Genomic DNA, 18,965 nt, shown 5'->3' with positions numbered 1-18,965 from the left:
AAAATGTGTGAACAGAAGACTATGATGAAAGAATTCACACAAGAGTTAGCTAATTAATTAACAAACATATAGAAAAATGACCTCGTTACTTTTCAAAGTTATATTTTTTAAATGAGAAACTTTCCCTCAAAAGAGAAGTTTTGCTATTGTAATTATATAGCTATATTGCTTTTTTTTTTTTTTAATTATACAGCTTAATCCCCCGGTGCTAGAAAGGTTGTATTTAATTTGAAACTATTTGGCAATAGAATCAATAGTTTTTAAAATGCTTATATTTTTTAATGTTATATTTTCACTGTAGAGCTTCATCCTAAGGAAATAATTAAAAAAGCAAAGTTTTCACACAAAGATGTAATTGAAAATGTCATTTTTTTTACTGCAAAAAAGTTTAGGGAAAAAAAGAAAGATTATATAAAATTACATTATACCCATTAAATAATATGCTGCCATCAAGAAAATACTTAAAGTGAATATATAATAATATCATAAATTATGATAAGTAGAGTGGAAAATGCAGGATATAGAACTGTACATGTTAAAAGACTATAAGTATGTTTAAAAAGAGCGACTGAAAAGAAACATGCCAAAATATTAACAGGATAAAAAGGGATGATATTTTCTCTTTGTCTTCTTTCTAAGGAATTTTGAAAGTTTTTCCATGGTGTGAATTTGTTTCTGAAACCTAAAAGTTTTAATTAGTAAATGTCTTACCAATACCTTACCCACCACTTCCTTTTCTTATGTTTCCCATTATAACAAAGCACCCCTTTTCCCTGTCAAGTTTGATAAGTCAAAGTAAAGCTTTTACAGTTCCTACTGTTAATCTGGAGAGACACATTCCTCCTTTATCTATTCAGTTGTTTCGCTTCTAAAAACAGCACTCTAGAGAACAGATAAATTTTACCTTATTTCCTTCTTCTTTGAATTGTGGATTAATTATTTTTACAAAAGAATAAAATAATTGACGAATTCTGGAATCTCCAATGAAAGCAATATGTTTATCTATGAGGCAGCTCTTTGCTTCACTGAAAGCAACAAAGAAACCTTAATTAAAATAAATAAAAACCAGCAAATTGGCTTTTCAAAGAACATAGTTTGTAAAGAAAGTCGAACAGGATTGTTATGCTGGATTGTCACTTTTAAGGACACAATTCAATCCATAACAGCAGGTAAAGAGGACCCAGTTATGCTGCTTTAGAAATAGATGGCCAGGTTTACTTAACCTACAAATCAGTGGATTACCAACTACATCTCAGTAACAACAACCCTCCTTTATTTATTATTTAAGATATACATTCTTAACTGTACTTAGTGATTTACCCATTACCTCATTTAATCCTCAGAATAACTCTATGGGGTAGGTATCCATGTCCTAAAGCAAGAGCCCTTAAGCCAAGGGCTCTTGCTTTGGGCATGGCTACCTCTCACCAGAGAATAAAGTAGCTTGGTCAAAACTCCTTCCATAAAGCCTCTGGGTAGGAGCCTTCATCTGGAATGAGCCGCACCCAGATTCTCAATTAGCAAGTTTCTAACCCCATCTAGAGAAATAAAGTATTCTCCTTGCTTCACCAATCCCTACTGTTATTGCTGTTCATTGCCCTGAGTGGATTCTGACTCATGGAGACCCATAAGTGCAGAATGGAATTGCTCTGTAGGGTTTTCAAGGCTGTGACCTCTTGGAAGCTGATGACCAGGTTTATCTTCCAAGGTGCCCCTGGTGGGGGGAGGTTCAAACTGACAACCTTTCAACTAGTAGTCAAGTGCTTAACCTCTGAGCCACATATTAGATTTTAAGACTTATCCTAGAAAAAAACAAATTAAACAGAGAAACCTTACCTGATTTTGTATTTATGCATCATACAACTGTGAGGTTGCCAAACTTTCTCTCCAAGAAATCTGCCACTTGAGAGAAGGTATTCACATGAATCACTGCCTGTAATAAACACAACAATGTGGTAAACAATATTTAAATTTTTTATATTGGTTTTCTTGAGCCCAGGAGCTCTGGTGGCTCAGTGGTTAATCAATCAGCTGCTAACTGAAAGGTCAGTGGTTTGAACCCACTAGCTGCTTCACAGGAGAAAGATGGAGCAGTCTGCTTCCATAACGATTTATAGCCTTGTAAACCCTATGGGGCTGTTCTAGTGTTTTATAGGGTCACTCAAAAACAACAACAAAAAAACAAACCCAGGGCCATCCAGTCCATTCCGACTCATAGCAACCCTATAGAACAGAGTAGAACTGCCCCATAGAGTTTCCAAGGAGCTCCTGGTGGATTCGAACTGCAGATCCTTTGGTTAGCAGCCGTAGCACTTAACCACTACGCCACCAGGGTTTCCATAGGGTCACTCTGAGTCGGAAACTCTGGTGGCCTAGTGGTTAAGTTCCACAGCTGCTCACCAAAAGGTCGGCAGTTCAAATCTACCAGGTGCTCCTTGGAAACTCTGTGGGGCAGTTCTACTCCGACCTATAGGGTTGCTATAAGTCGGAATCAATTCGACGGCAACAGGTTTGGTTTTGGTTTATGAGTTGGAATTGACTCGATGGCAATGGGTTTGGTTTATGATTCGGAATCAACTCCATGGTATTGGGTTTATCTTGACCCCAGAGAAGCTCCTTGTGATCAGAGAATACAAAGGTTTCTATACTTAGCGATGCATATTACACATTCATGAGAAAATAAAAAAGAAATGAAAAGCACAGTAAATACCGATACATTAACATTTAAGAGTGCAAGAGTCAGTAATGGTTTATACTTCACCCTCCCCTCGTAAAGAAGCCCTAAAATCTAGGTGCTTGGCATACGGAGACGCTTATGCTAAAGATGTCGCCCAGACTCCATTTTTTTACTGCTCATTCTGAGTTGACTCTCAAAAGTCAGCTAGCCAGAATACCTCAGGAAGCCTGAGAGCTCCCCTCTCACAGCATGCTCTCAGAAAGGATACTCACTCAGGCCTAAGCCCCAAACATCCACAGATTAACAAGTTAACTGATCCAGATTTCATGATTAACAAAACAATGCTTAAGGGATCTTGCAATTGTCTGGTACCTGTTAAATCATAATTTTGTAAATGTCCATCAGAATTTTTCCTTGTAAATTCCTCCATTTTCTGTATTTAAACTCTGTGAAAAATTCCTTTTGTTGGAGTACTTTAGTGAATCCTCACAAAATGTTGCCCAATCCAGATCACTCTATCCCTTCAATAAAACTCTTTGCTTTAATTGTAACAGAAGCTGCAATCTGTTCTTTGATATCCCCTAGGAGACCTCTAACTCCTAAATGCCATGCTTAGTGCTTTGGCACTTCCTTCTGCCTCTGGTTTTCTTTCCAGGGATGTTATCTCAGCCTCAAACTAGCCTTAACATCTCGTTATCCTTCTTACCTCTAGTTTAGAAAGAAAAGTTTAAGGGATAAAAGGGACAGCATTTTTGGAAAGGACTCCCTATTCAACTATTATTATACTTAGTACATTAGCATATCTGGAGACCTAGTAAATATTAAAATATTTTATAAACCCATTCCCTGATTTTCAGAACTTCCCTGTGAGGAAGTATAATATCCCTATTCCGTAAATGTGCAGAGAAAAATTTACTTATTAAAGAACTTCTTTAAAAGCTTAATAAAATTTCATCCTTTTACAATCTTACAAAGATAACATTTAAATTGGTCAGCCACAAAGTCATTGAAAACATGATCACTATCAATAATAGAGGCAAATTTCACAATTACTAATATTCAGCCTCTACTTCTCCTGATACATCTTGTCTTTCTTTAAGATGACCAACTCATTCCAGTTTGGTTGGGACTTTCACCATCTTAAAAAGGAAAATTTTATATTCAGGAATCTTCTCAGTAAACTGGGATAAGTGGTCGCTCTGCTTCCTTTGGCCATTTTATTGTATATTAGCCAAACGGTATGACCAAGGGGTTAAAAAGGGGGTTTGGAGGCATTAAAAATTCAAATGTCAAATGGATGAGGGAAAAATGAGATATTTAGATTAACTGTGGGGCTTAATAAAACATTAGTTTAACAATACATGTTTTATTAAAAACCAAGCCGGTAGCCATCAAGTTGATTCTGACTAAATCCCCCTTTACAGCCGCTCTAGTAGCAGAGTGATGGGTGGTTGGAACCCACCAGCCACTCCTTGGGAGAAAAATGTAGCACTCTGCTTTTGTAAAGATTACAGCTTTGGAAACCAGGGGCAGTTCTAATTTGTCTTATAGGGTCACTATGAGCCAGAATCTACTGGAGAGCAATGGGTATTATCTAATTTTATCTTGAATTTTCTATTAACAGTCAATCAACACCAAACTATTTTTACAATTAAGGTAGAGATAAGAAGCCTGGTAAGAGGAATAATATGGAACAAAAATTGTATTCAACCCTTCAAGCTGGGGATAAGGAAGACACAAAGATATTTAAAGCAGAAGACTCATCTTTTTCTCAATCCATTTATTCACCTATCTGGTCAAAATACACAAAAGGTGATACAAATGCAAAACAGCTGTGTATAAATACCGAAAATGTTGTTGCTCTAAAATAGAACATGAATGGAAAGTGAAAATACTGTTATTATCTTGTTGGTGGAAAAGCGGGTAAGACAAGTAAGATATAGATTATTACATTTCTGTAATAATATATATGGTTTGAGATTTTTTTGTATTTCAAAGATTTTTAATAACATGTCAGGCCTACTTAACGGCAACAAGTTTTTTTTAATGTAAACTAATTAGTTCTTAATTCTTTTTAATTATTAAAAACTAATTTTAATTCTAAAAAAACAAAAAATTGAGCTACATAAATAACCAAGGAAGAGAAAGGAACATAGGAATACACAATCACATTATCTCCCTAAAAACAATGGTTCTGCTGGATTCTTTTATAATGGCCATATAGTACAATTCTATTAAAAACATAGTAAATTGCTTAAAATTAGGATGAAAATTCCACATTTAGAGCATTTCTATCTACTTAAACACATCTATTAAACCAAGGGAAAATTAGTAACATATCTATTTTTTTTAAAAGTTATATAAGAGGTTGTAAATAACTAGGCATGAATTCTGTGGGTTTTTTTCCCTTTTCTTTTTTCTTTCTCCATTCCCTTTTTTTCTGTTTGTTTTTGGAAGGGAGGTGTTATGGATCGAATTGTGTCCCCCAAAAATATATGTTGGAAATCCTTATGTCTATGCCTGTGGTTATAATCCCATTTGGGAAGGGACTGTCTTGGTTATGTTAATGAGACAGGGTTAGTATAGTGTGTGTCTTACATCAATCTTTTTTGAGACATAAAAGAAATTATGCAAGCAGGTAAAAGCAGAGAGATGAGGGGAAAGAAATACCAAGCCACATGAAGACTGCCCTGGAGCAGAAGCTCAGAAGAGACAAGGACCTTCCTCCAGAGTGCAGAGAGAGAGAAAACCTTCCCATAGCTGGCACCCTGAATTCAGATTTCTAGCCTCCTAAACTGTGAGAAAATAAATTTCTGTTTGTTAAAGCCACCCACTCATGGAACTTCTGTTATAGCAGCACTAGATAACTAAAACAGAGAGATTATGGTTATTTTATTTTTGTTTTTAAATCAAAGCCTAAACAGAACACACGCCTCGATCAATGTTTAGCATCTGGAATTATGTTATTTGTTACGCATTTATATGGGTTATCAATTTGATTTTATGAAGACAGAAGGACCATACCCACGTTTTAAAAAAACTGGTCTTTTCTCCACCAGAAAATGTGTTAAAAATGCAAATTTCCTCTTTTCCATCTCAATATTACTACTCATACAGTCTCTTTAGTTCAGTTATTTAGAAAACAACAGCTCTAACCTGATGACCTCATATTAGAAAACTACCACCATGAGTCAATTCTGAATCATGGTGACCCCATGTGTGTCAGAGCAGGACTGTGCTCTGAAGGGTTTTCGATGGCTGATTTTCGAGCAGTTGATTGCCAGGTCTTTCTTCCAATGTACTCCTGGACTCGAACTGTCAACCTTTCAGTTAGTAGCTGGGCACCTAACCGTTTGTGCCACCCAGGGATTCCATGTTAGAAAAACTACATCTGAAAACAGATTCAATGTTGTCATTAATGAAAAGTTATGATAAACAATATTTTTAGAGATTACTGTCTTTCCAAAGGATAATGTCTTAATTTGCTAGTGAAGGCTAGTGTGATAATGATTCTTCTTAACATACTCCAGAGTGCAAAGTTGTTTTTTTTTTTTACAAGACTTGTATCTGAATTTAATGGTTTTTTTATTCCTGCACAGGAAACCCTGGTGGCGTAGTGGTGAAGTGCTACGGCTGCTAACCAAAAGGTGGGCAGTTGGAATCCGCCAGGCTCTCCTTGGAAACTCTATGGGGCAGTTCTACTCTGTCCTATAGGGTTGCTATGAGTCGGAATCGACTAGACGGCATTGGGCTTGGGCTTGGATTCCTGCACAGCGGTTAAGAGTTCGGCTGCTAACCAAAACGTCAGCAGTTCTAATCCCCTAGCTGCTCCCTGGAAACCCTATGGGGCAGTTCTACTCTGACCTATAGTGTCACTATGAGTTGGAATCAACTTGACAGCAATGAGTTTGGTATACCTTTTTGGGGTCCAGAGGAGAGAAACACCACCAGTTGATTATTTTAACAGTGAAAATTCAATATAAAGAATTACTAGCGGTATGAAAGAATTGCCAACTGAAAAGGTAAAAAGAGGTTGGCTGTATTTTTATGTTTGTCAACAAATAATTAAAATAATAGTAGTAATAAAAAGTTCTACTGTAATCTAAGTTAAAATCAATTAATCAATCGGTCTCATTTATAAAGGCAAAGTCCACAAAATCTATACTCCAAGTTCTCTTTTCCTGAGAACAGTTTTTGGATCAAATCAGTAAAAGTAAATCTAGATGTTAAATTAAAACACATTAATGTGCCACATTTTTATTACGTATATTAAAACCAAAAACCAAACTTGCTGCCTTCAAGTCGGTTTGCGACCCTACAGGACAGCGTAGAACTGCTCCATAGAGTTTCCAAGGAGCACCTGGGGGATTCAAACTGCTGACCTTTTTGTTAGCAGATGTAGCTCGTAACCACTATGGTGCAACGGTTTCCGGTGTATATTAGGTTTATGTAAATATTTACCAGTACATATTTTCCTTTCTAAAATTTATCAAAGGAAACCCCAGTTATTATTTTCAATTGCCTATTATAATTTTAATTATTATAATTTTAGTAGTCGCTTTAATACAAGTAGCGTGAGATGAAAGGTGGCAAGTGCTCCCATAAGTTTAGCTAGGAACTCAATAAAAAAGCAACCAGGTAAGGGATAGAATTATCTACTTCAACTATTTTTAATGCTAAGAATGTGTGGCTGAATAGCTCCCTCCCTCTTCGCACCATTATCTTAAGTATAAGCATCTGGTTTGACAATCTACAGCCTGAAGGTTTTTATGCATGAGTTTTCTATAATAGAAAAATACTTAAAAGCAAACAAATAAGCAAAATAAAACAAAAGCTAAAAAAAAAAAAAAAAACCTAAAATGTGACAACTAAAGAAAACATCTGATGTCCTACATACACCACAACTTATATTTTCCTTTGCATACAAGAGTCTGCACACACTGCACCTCTGGAGCAATTCGTCCTACCACAGTTGTGTGTTTCCTACTTGAACCATGAAAATGCCAGATCATAAAGTTCAGAATGTAATCTGCAGAATGCTGTTTGCCTAAAACTCAGCAAGTTATACCTTAGTCTGTGCTGAAAATCACTTTTATAATTTTTCTTTAGAAGTGGTAGGAATGTATAAGTGGTGTCATATAGAAATCAGGATCTTTCTATCAGTCAAAGAAACAAAAGGTTAAGAGACCTAAAGCTGTTTCTCCTTTGCTTTAATTTCTGAAGCTTTCTACTCATTTTTCTTGAAAACATCCAATAATATCTAACATTTGCATTTAATATGCCTAGTGATAGGCTTCAGCAAAATTAAGGTACAAATCACAAAAACGTTTCTGTCACCATAGTATTAATGGATATTTTGTGATTCAGTAACATTAGAGATTGATAGAATTTAGAAAAAACAGTTAAGAGTAATTATGTTCAAAAATATTCTACTATATTATACGAAAATATTAAAAATGCAAAAAAGTCCTGTGTTTTTCTAAAATTGAGATTAGAACATGGTATCTGAACATGAAACCATAAAAGAATCAAACGCAAGGAGAAAAAAAGAAGGAAATAAGAACTTTGAAAATCTATTAAGTTATTTGTGGAGTTCCTATTGTGTGTTAGGCTCTTGTGATTTAAAGATAAATAGGATGCTCTTGGAAGTTTGTGTGGAGGACACAGATACAAGTTACTGCAGTACAATATATGTACAAATTGCCATAGAAACACTGGATCCCTAATTCCTATTTCTGCAGTGGTGACATCTGAACCAGGCCTTGCAGGAAAATCCTATACTGTAGTTTCTTTCAAGGGGAGAAAGGTCATTGCAGGCAGCAAAAACCAGAAATCTGTGACATATAAAAAACAACAAAGCACATTTAGAGAAGAACAGTGAGGACCATGAGCCTGGAGTTTAGGAAGACTAAGGGCGAAAAGAAAAAAACATAGGTAATAAAAAAAATTTTTTTTTTTTTTTAATAAAAAGTAGAATAGGATCAGATTTTGAAGTTTTACATAAAAAACCTTTAGAAAACCATCTCTTAGGAAAAATAATAGAAAGATCTTGGCTGGTAGTGTGAGGTTGCATTGGTGTTTGTGCATTGTCTTACCCATGCACGTCACCTAGAAAATGCTTTCTCACTCCATCTTCTATATATCTCCCTCCATCTAAGAAGGTTTGAGAAAGGCAGAACGGCACGAGGCCCACTAATTGGTTCTAAATTCTAGCTCAATTTTATGACCTTAGGCAATTTACTCAATCTCTCATGCCTTACCTTTAAAACATAAATAATGCTGTATTTCACTGAATCTAAGACCATTCCACACATCATTACTTTATTTAACATTAAGAAAAAAACACGTTACCCATTAAACTGACATGAGATCTTTAAAGACTCATCCTGATTCCACAGATGTTAAAAGTGGAAGGGGAGGAGAAAGATGGTAATAGTATTAACGTTATAGAATGGCTATGAAAGCAAAATGAGTTGAAACAACCCTTAGAACAGTGCTTGGCGTGTAATAAATGCTCAACGTTAGCAGGTAGTATTTGCCAAGCTTTACTTTCTGTAGTAATTCTTTAACTTTCCATAGTTTGTAAAGCAAGAGATACTGCGTATGTGTATTTGCTCTACCCTGTCTCAGTCACACTCATACCCACATACCTAAACTTCTAATATGCAGCCTAAAACCCTATATTTAATATAAGGTCCTTTCTTGTTCTAAAGATTTATGATATTGTGATTGAAGCGTATGATTATCCTTGTGTGAAAGGCATTGTACCTGACTCAGTATGACACTGCCAGGGCATGAGAATGCTGAAAATTTCCTGTTATCGTATTTTTCCCAAACAATCTCTGGCTCAAGTTCTTGACATGCAGTCTCAGGCAAGTACACACACCAGGTGCATTGCTTCGTACTTATGGCATGAAGCGCCATGGAAGCTGATGACTCTCTCATGAAAGAGGCTTTGCTAAAACAACCCCAGATGACTACAATGACTCATAAAGTCCTATCTGACTTTCTATTCTCCATATTCTTTCTATTCTCTATATTTCATTTTATCAAGATGCCAGATCTTGATAAAATGACATGTATAATCTAAATATTAAAGTTAGTATTCAAAGCTTATCAAAAGATAAAAAAGGAAGGGAGCACGGAGTAATGTGTTTATCTTGAGAACAGCACTGCAGTTATAAAATTTATCTCTACTACCGTCACATTTATGCCTATGCCAAGACAGAACTAGATCATGGCCATCTTATACCAAACTAGAATAAAATCATTAATAGTAATTACGAGAAGTTTTTCCTCAAAATGACAAGGAATGAACACACCAACACTGCCAGCTTTATTTTGCATATTCCCACACAGGAAAGAAAGTCTTGGATTTCTGTTACAGGGACCACGGATGAGCCAAAGCCTTGCAAGTCATATGGCTGTGACCTGTTAGAGAGGCCAAAAGGGTATAAACAGGGGCAGATCATCCAACAGGGAAGCACAGTGCTTGCCAGGTCATCTGTAGTGAACAATTTCACATGGGTGGCACATCTTCAGCACATGTGAAACTGTTCACTACAGATGAGTTAAGAAGCACAAGTAAGCCCATGTTTACCTTGCTTACTGGGTAATTTGAAAAGCAGCTTTGATTCTATAGGAAGGTGCTTTGGGACAAAGACAGATGCCATGCATGCCTAGAAGCAAAATCTTTGATGCAGCGAAAAAATGTGAACTTGTTCACGACACATGATCTGGTAAGCAAGGTAAGCACCCTACTTATCTTGCCTATTGGATAATCTGCCCATGGGTGTAAAGAATCTATCCTTTTAAATTGATTTAGGGTATTCACATAAACAGCTATAAACCTGGTATGGTACTAGAATTTTTTTAATCAAGAGTAGGAGAAAACAAAACAGCAAAATTGATCAAGATGTCCTATACTTTGAAAGATTTCCTGGGATGAGAGGGCAATTCAGATTTCAGTACCCTATTTACTGGATATTTTGCCAAAGTGGGTGTGAAGGTAAATGGACATCACGTTATATGTGCACCTGTCCCTAACACATTACATCTTGACCAATTAATCTCACAGTAGCCAAGAACTGTCCAGATAATGGCTTTGACAGCACTGAGAGCAAAAAATAAAAGATCCTATCATTATTAATTTTCCTCCATCTGTCAGCCTCTGTCCTAGTGGGATTTTTACAGGGGAAATTTTTCAAAAAATTAATCAACAAGGTCAAATAAATATTCCTTGATTAAAATTTTTTTTTTTTTTTACTGAAGGATAATTCGTTCCGAAGTAAGGATGTCTTATTTCCTTTTCTCCTTTACACCTATCTGAAAATTAAGAGCAAAGGCCTACTCTCAAGCTGCTTCCAATTTGCCTTTCATCCAACTTGTCTTTCTTTACCCACCTCAATTCCTGTCAACCCATAGCTTCTTTAATAAAAAAACCGCCCCAATGCGTTTTCTTTGTAAAAGTGTGCAACCAGAACCATTTAAACATTTCAGAATCACAAAGGCTTGGTGGCATCTCTTCCATTTGACCACGGGCATCTTTTGCCAGCTGTCACCCTGGAGGCAGAGAAAAATGAGGCGGCCTTTGCCGCTGTCCAACAGCTCGGTGGTGAAAACAAAGGTTAACAAACCGCACCCCCAGGACGCAGGATATGCCCCCGCACTCCAGGCAGAGATGTCCCTTACAGAGCGGGCTTCGCCTTCACGGCGCCCGGGACTAGCCCCCACGAGCTGCCCCTCCGACCTCCTGCCCATGAGCCACGGGCCTGACCTGACTCCCCCGACTGCCCAGCCCGCGCCCGGTCGAGACCCTTGCAGCCCCTCGTATCAAGATCGGGTTGGCGCCCCTGACCCTGCGCGGGCGGTTCGGGGGAGCTAGGACCGCGGCCCCTCGACCTCTGGCGGCCCGCGTACTGGGGTCCGCTCACCCGACGGGGGCGCCCCGCCCGTCGCTGGGGACACTTTGGGGCACGTGGGGGTACCGCCTCCCCCGCGGGCCGGGCGGGCTGGCAGGTTGCCGCGTGAGCGTGGGCGTGTGTCGGGCGAGGGGGGCGGCCTCCAGCCGCCGCGTCACCACCTCCCCCCGGCCGGCCGGGACAGGGGGAGGGCCCGCTCACCTCGATAGCGGCGGGAGGCGAAGTGGCAGGCAGCGAGGAGCAGCACGGCCACCAGCGCCAGTACCTTGGCGCTCCTCACGCTGAAGTAGTGGTTGATCTCCCGCTTGCCCAGGTTGTAGGCCAGAGCCGCCATCTTGGTTCCTCCATGACAACAGTGCGCGGCGAGGCGGGGAAGGGGCGCCGCACAGGGGCAGCACTGGGGCTGCTGCCGCCGCAGCCAGGCGAGGAGCCACCGCCAGCCCCCGCGGCCGTCACCCGCACCTCCCGCCGGGCAGCCTGACCCCACCGCCGCCCCGGCGCCCCCAGCCTCTACCTGCCCCTCCTCGGCCACGGCCGCCTCGGCGGCCTCCCCCCAGCCCCGCCGCCGCTGTTCGGCCGTGCCGGTTCCCCAGGCGCCCTGGACGCCTGTCTCCTCCCCTTCCTCCTTCCCTTTATCCTCCTGCCTTAATAGCGGCTGCGCCTGCGAGGGGGGTCCGGATGCCCAGTGCTCTGGGGTCACGGGCCCTAGCTGGCCCTCCGGGGTCACCGGGTCACAGGCGGCGGCGGGCGGCTGCGGCGGCAGGGACATGGAGTAGGGCGAGAGGGACCCGAGGGTCCTAGCCTGGTCTAGATGCTGGCTCTGGGGCCGTCTTTTAGTTTACTGGCCGCTACCGGAACTTTGTGTCGGGATCTACTCGACGGCAGCGGGTTTTGTTTTGGTTTCTTTTTTTGACCCGAGCCCAGGTCAAGGCAATAGAATACATTTCCGGGAGATAAGTACACATAGTTCCATTCCCTCCTTTCTTTACACACTCTTTAACAGGCTTTATTTCTACTCCCTGAACCCGCCCATCTTCACAGGGGGTTATTGTCACGCTGTCCGAGACTTGTCTGGCGAGTCGGGTTGACCAAGGCTCTGGCCTGGTGTTGGCATTGATGGCAATCTTAGAACCCAAACCACAGGTAATACCAGTCTTACTGCCTTGGCGCATTTCTCTTCAAACCTTTTTTTAATGTCTTCAGTTTGCCCAGCTGTGGTGGGTGAAGGTACATCAGGAGTGGAAGGTTCAGAATGAGCCTAGTTAATGTAGGTGTGGTGTGGGAAGAACTTCACTCATTGGTGTTTACAGAAGGATTGGGTAGGTGGATGCGCCAAAAAAAAGGAAACAAAGTTTATGTTTAAGACAAGCAACCCTGCTGGTGAAGTTGGTTACTGTTTTGTCATTATCAATAAAGTGAACATAGTTCGCCTTGTAAAACATTTGTTAGCCTACTCTCAACATTTTTCTTGTTCTTTTCTTGGTCTCATTTGTGCTTCCTTCCAGATGGGAATGGTTATTTACATCGTTTGTCCTTCTACTTGCCTTGTTTAGGAATGAGTCATTGGTTAGTTGGGGTGTTGTCAAGTATTCTTTACATGTTTCCCATTTAGCCATTCTTAAACTTGTGCTTATTGGCCCCTCTTAAAATTGTAGAATGTTAGATATTAAGGGACCTAAGGGATCTTGTCTTTTCATCCAAGGACTTTTTAATTTTATTATGTTTTCATCCGTGGACCCCATATCTTGAAAGATTTTGTCACTTAAATGAAATCACATACATCACTGTCATGTAATGCTAATAAGCAATAAAGTTAAATAAGTGTACGGACACTTAGGCACTGTTCCCTACAAACGGTGCCTCAATTTTGGCTATCACTCTTCTGATCCAAGGTTGATCACATGCTGGAAGAATTAAATCAGATACTGTAAAAACCAGGCAAATAACTCTACTAACACTATATGCTCCGCCAGTCACATCCTAGAATGTTCTGTGGTGTCATCAACAATGAATTAGAATTTCTGATCAGCATGTGATAACCAGTGTTAGCACACAGAGTTGATGTAATGCCTACCAAATGTGAAGAAACTTGGCATTTTATTTAAATCATGATTTCCAAAAGGCTTTTTGAAATATTGAAAATAGCTAGTGCCTTCTTTCTTCCTTTCCTCTAGTTTAAAGCTAATTCCTCTACCTCTGCTCTAAATGTCTTTCTGTCCCCATTCCTTAGGGTTTTGATGCCTCTGTCAGTTATCCCCATGTCAGTCATCCTTTCTTGTGTCTTCTTCAACTCTCTCTGTCCTAGCTATTTCCCTTCCACCAATAACTTTCTCTTTTTAACAACAACAAAAAAAAATCCATGAACTCTATGCTCCTGTGCTTACCTCTCCATCTTCTCCCAAGCATGTAGTGTTAACTTGAGATCTTCGGTTACTCTACTCCCATTCTCTCCTGAGCACACATCGTTGTACTTGAGCAAGGCTGTGTAGAATGGCCTCTTGTTTATATTTCTTAACTTCCTGAACCATTTTGTAGTATCTGATACTATCCATCTATCAGGTTTTCCTCCTTCCTATTTAGACCCTCTTTTGGTCCCTCCTTTAAATAATGCTATTAACCAGAGGTTGTCAGCCCACTTCTGGCTATTCCTAAGTTTTCTTATTCCCGGTGGTGTAGTGGTTAAGAGCTGCTGCTGCTCACCAAAAGGTCGGCAGTTCAAATCCGCCAGGCGCTCTTTAGAAACCACATGGCGCAGTTCTGCTCTGACCTATGGGAGTGCTATGAGTCGGAATTGACTTGACAGCAACAGGTTTGTTTTTTTTTTCCTTAGGGCATCAATTACACACACAACACATACAAATCTCCTCGTCCCCATATTATAGACCCATCTGCCTAGTGGATCTCTACTAGGATATTTCTCAGGTACCTAATAGTCATCATTTCCAAAACAAATTCATCACTTCATTCTCTTTCCTAATCTGCTTTTGACCTGTATGCTTCACCTTCTCACCCTCAACCTAGATATCCAAGCGAATATTTGAGTCACTCTTAAACCCACTGCTGTAGAGTCGATTTCAACTCATGGCTCCCACTAAAATATATATCAAATATACTGCCTCCTCTCCATCTGCTATTGCCTTGGTTAAGGCGTTATTTTTTGCCTAAATTGTCCTTTTTACTCATCTTCCTCAGGTCCAGGCAAAAAATTAAATATTTTGCCACTCTGCCATACCTCTTACCAGACTGAACTTTCTTAAACTCAGATCTGGTGGTACCTTTTCATTGCCTGCTAAAAACCAGTGAGTGATTCAGTGTTTGCCTACAGCTAAGCCATCCAGAATGTTTACTAACATTTAGCAGGTTACCTCACCTCCTAATAATCTTTAAAAAAAAAAAAAAAAGCATCTGAGAGGAGCTCTTTCAACTATGCATTACTTAAAAAAAAAAAAAAAAAAGCTTTATCTTTTCTCTTTTGATTCAGAAAAAATTTCTCCTTCTTCTGTCCCTCCCATCTGTATTCTTCATTGTATTAATACCATTTCATTTGAAAACCTGGTTTCTTGTTCTCTCATTTCTACCTTGAATTTATCCCTCTTCACTTTTTGCCCTAGAAATAAGCTCATATGCTTCTTGTCTTTAAGTACCTTCCTCCATATACCCCACAGTCTCTCCTCTCTTAACCATCAATCTTCTTGAAAGAACAGTTTATGATTGCTATTTTCATTATTATAGACTGGATAAGATCCATATTTGTGCCCATTCCAAAGAAAGATGATTCAACAGAACGCAGAAATTATCAAACAATATCATTAATATCTACGTTCAAGAGCAAGTTTCAGAGTCTCTTCTGACATTCATTTTGGTCTTTTCTTTCTTTCCTGTCTTTTTAACGACCTCTTGCTTTCTTCATGTATGACATCCTTGATGTCATTCCACAACTTGTCTGGTCTTCTGTCATTATTGTTCAACATGTCAAATCTGTTCTTGAGATGGTCTCTACATTCAGGTGGAATATACTCAAGGTCGTACTTTGGCTCTCATGGACTTATTCTAATTTTCTTCAGTTTCAACTTGAACTTGCATGTGAGCAATTGATGGTCTGTTCTGCAGTTGGGCCCCTGGCCTTATTCTGACTGATAATATTGAGCTTTTCCATCCTCTCTTTTTGCAGATGTGTATTCCATCTGGCAAGGCCCCTGTATATAGTTGCTATTTACATTGGTGAGAAAAGGTATTTGCAACGAAGAAGTTGTTGATCTTTTAAAGTTCTGTGATCGATCTCCGGCATCGTTTCGATCACCAAGGCCATATTTCCCAATTACCTATCCTCCTTCTTTGTTTCCAACTTTTGCATTCCAATCACCAGTAATTCTTCATCTTTGACATTAGTGGTTGGTGTGTAAATTTCAATAAGAGTTGTATTAAGTTGTCTTCTTTGTAGGCATATGATTATTTTCCTATCACTGACAGCATTGTATTTTAGACCAGATCTTGAAATGTTCTTTTTGGTAATGAATACAGTGCCATTCCTCTTCAAGTTGTCATTGCCAGCATAGTAGACCATATCATTCTCGGATTCAAGATGGCCGATACCAGTCCCTTTCAGCTCACTAATGCCTAGGATATAGATGTTTATGTATTCTTTTTCATTTTTGATGACTTCCAATTTTCCTAGATTCATAGTTCATACATTCCATGTTCTGATTATTAATGGATGTTTACAGCTGTTTATTCTCATTTTGATTCATGTCATATCAGCAAATGAAGGTCCCAAAAGCTTGACTCCATCCATGTCATTAAGGTCTACTCTACTTTGAGGAGGCAGCTCTTCCCCAGTTGTCTTTTGAGGAAAGAAAGAAAAGACAAAAATGGATGTCAGAAGAGACTCTGAAACTTGCTCTTGAATGTCAGGCAGCTAAAGCAAAAGGAAGAAATGATGAAGTAAAATAACTGAACAGAAGATTTCAAAGGGCGACTTGAGAAGACAAAGTAAAGTATTATAATGATGTGCAAAGATCTGGAGATAGAAAACCAGAAAGGAAGAGTGTGCTCAGCATTTTGCAAGCTGAAAGAACTGAAGAAAAAATTCAAGCCTCAAGTTGCGATAGTGAAGGATTCTATGGGGAAAATATTAAATGACACAGGAAGCATCACAAGAAGATGGAAGGACTACACAGAGCCATTATACCAAAAAAAAAATTGGTCAACATTCAACCATTTCAAGAGGCAGCATATGATCAGGAACCGATGGTACCGAAGGAAGAAGTCCAAGCTGCACTGAAGGCATTGGTGAAAAACAAGGCGTCAGGAATTGACAGAAAATGAATTGAGATGTTTCAACAAACATTGCATTGTGCAAATCTGCTGCAAAGGACCTCTTTAAAGTGTTGAAAAGCAAAGATGTCACCTTGAAGACTAAGGTGCCCTTGATCTCAGCCATGCTATTTTCAGTTGCATAATATGCATGCAAAAGCTAGACAATGAATAAGGAAGACCAAAGAATTGACACCTTTGAATTGTGATGTTGGCAAAGAATATTGAATATACCATGGACTGCCAAAAGAACGAACAAATCTGTCCTGAAAGAAGTACAACCAGAATGCTCCTTAGAAGCAAGGAAGGTGAGACTGAGTCTTAAATACTTTGGGCATGTTATCAGGAGGAATCATTCCCTGGAGAAGGACATCATGCTTGGTAAAATACAGGGTCAGTGGAAAAAAGGAAGTCCCTCAGTGAGATGGATTGACACAGTGGCTACAGCAATGGCTCAAGCATAACAATGTTCTGAGCATGGCACAGGACGTAGCAGTGTTTCGTTCTATGGGACATAGGATTGCTGTAAGTCGAAACTGACTCGACAGCACCTAACAACAACAACAACGTCATTAATATCACACACAAGTAAAATTTTCCTGAAGATAATTTTAAAAAAATGTTTGCAGCAATCCATCTACAGGGAACTGCCAGAAATTCAAACCAGGTTCAGAAGAGGACATGGGGTGAGGGATATCGTTGCTAATGTCAGATGGGTCTTGGCTGAAAGCACAGAATACCAGAAATATGTTTACCTATGTTTTATTGACTATGCAAAGGCATTCAACTGCATCAATCACAATAAATTATAGATAACATTGCAAAGAAAGGAAATTCCACAACACTCAATTTGGTCACAAGGAACCTGTTGACAGACCCCGAGGCAGCCATTCGGACAGAACAAGGGGATACTGTTCTGTTTAAAGTCAGGAAAGGTGTGCATCCGGGTTGTGTCTTTCACCATACTTATTCAGTGTGTACGCTGGGGAAATAATCCAAGAAGCTGGACTATATGAAGAAAAATGGAGCAGCAGGATTGGAGGAAAACTCATTAATAACCTGTGATATGCAGGTGACACAACCTCGCTTGCTGAAAGCAAAGAGGACTTGAAGTACTTACTGAGGAAGATCAAAGGCTACACCCTTCAGTATGGATTATACCTCAACATAAAATAAAAATTCTCACAACTGGACCAGTAAGCAACATGATGATAGAGAAAAGGTTGAAGTTGTCAAGGATTTCCTGTTGCTTGGATCCACAACGAATGCCCATGGAAGCAGCAGTCAAGAAATCAAATGATGTATTACATTGGGCAAATCTGCTGCAATGGACCTCTTTAAAGTATTGAAAAGCAATGATGTCAGTTTGAGGACTAAGGTGTGCCTGACCCAGGCCATGATATTTTCAATTGCCTCATATGCATGTGAAAGCTGGACAATGAATAAGGAAGACCTAAATCAAATTGATGCCTTCATGAATTATGATGTTGCTTGAAGAACAAACAAGTCTGTCTTGAAAGAATATAGCCAGAATGTTCCTTAGAAGCCAGGATTTGGAGACTTTGTCTCATGTACTTTGGACATGTTATCAGGAGGGACCAGTCCCTGGAGAATGACATTATGCTTGATAATGTGGACAGTCAGTGAAAAAGAAGAAGCCCCTCAACAAGATGGATTGACACAGTGGCTGCAACAATGGGTTCAAACATAGCAATGATTGGGAGGATGGCGCAAGACCAGGCAGTGTTTCGTTTTATTGTACATAGGGTCACTATGAGTCAGAATCAACTTTTGTCGTTGTTGTTGTTGTTAGGTGCCATTGAGTATGTTCTGACTCATAAAGACCCTGTGTACAGCAGAATGAAACACTGCCCGGTACTGCACCATCCTCACAATCGTTGTTATGCTTAAGCCCGTTGTTGCAGCCACTGTGTCAGTCCATCTCATTGAGGGTCTTCCTCTTTTTCACTGACCCTCTACTTTACCAAGCATGATGTCCTTCTTCAGGGACTGAACCCTCCTGACAACATGTCCAAATTATGTGAAATGTGGTC

General features: G+C 39.6%; 1 protein-coding gene across 1 annotated transcript in view; it reads right to left on the bottom strand.

Annotated features, from left to right (window-relative positions):
• The window catches only part of CASD1 (CAS1 domain containing 1), a 67,757-nt gene extending 55,195 nt beyond the window's left edge, over positions 1 to 12,562 (bottom strand). The window contains exons 1-3 of the mRNA XM_049893495.1: positions 11,800 to 12,562; positions 1,837 to 1,933; positions 905 to 1,025 (exon numbers count right to left, since the gene is read on the bottom strand). Of these exons, the coding sequence (XP_049749452.1) occupies positions 905 to 1,025; positions 1,837 to 1,933; positions 11,800 to 12,367 (786 nt within the window). The 5' untranslated portion in view covers positions 12,368 to 12,562. The remainder of the gene's footprint in view (positions 1 to 904; positions 1,026 to 1,836; positions 1,934 to 11,799) is intronic.
• Between the last annotated feature and the right edge of the window lie 6,403 nt (positions 12,563 to 18,965).

The sequence above is a fragment of the Elephas maximus genome, chromosome 8 (genome assembly GCF_024166365.1).
Source record: "Elephas maximus indicus isolate mEleMax1 chromosome 8, mEleMax1 primary haplotype, whole genome shotgun sequence".
Taxonomy (NCBI): Eukaryota; Metazoa; Chordata; class Mammalia; order Proboscidea; family Elephantidae; genus Elephas; species Elephas maximus.
The sequence above is the reverse complement of the archived record's forward strand: the minus strand, read 5'-3'. Positions and strand labels throughout refer to the sequence as shown.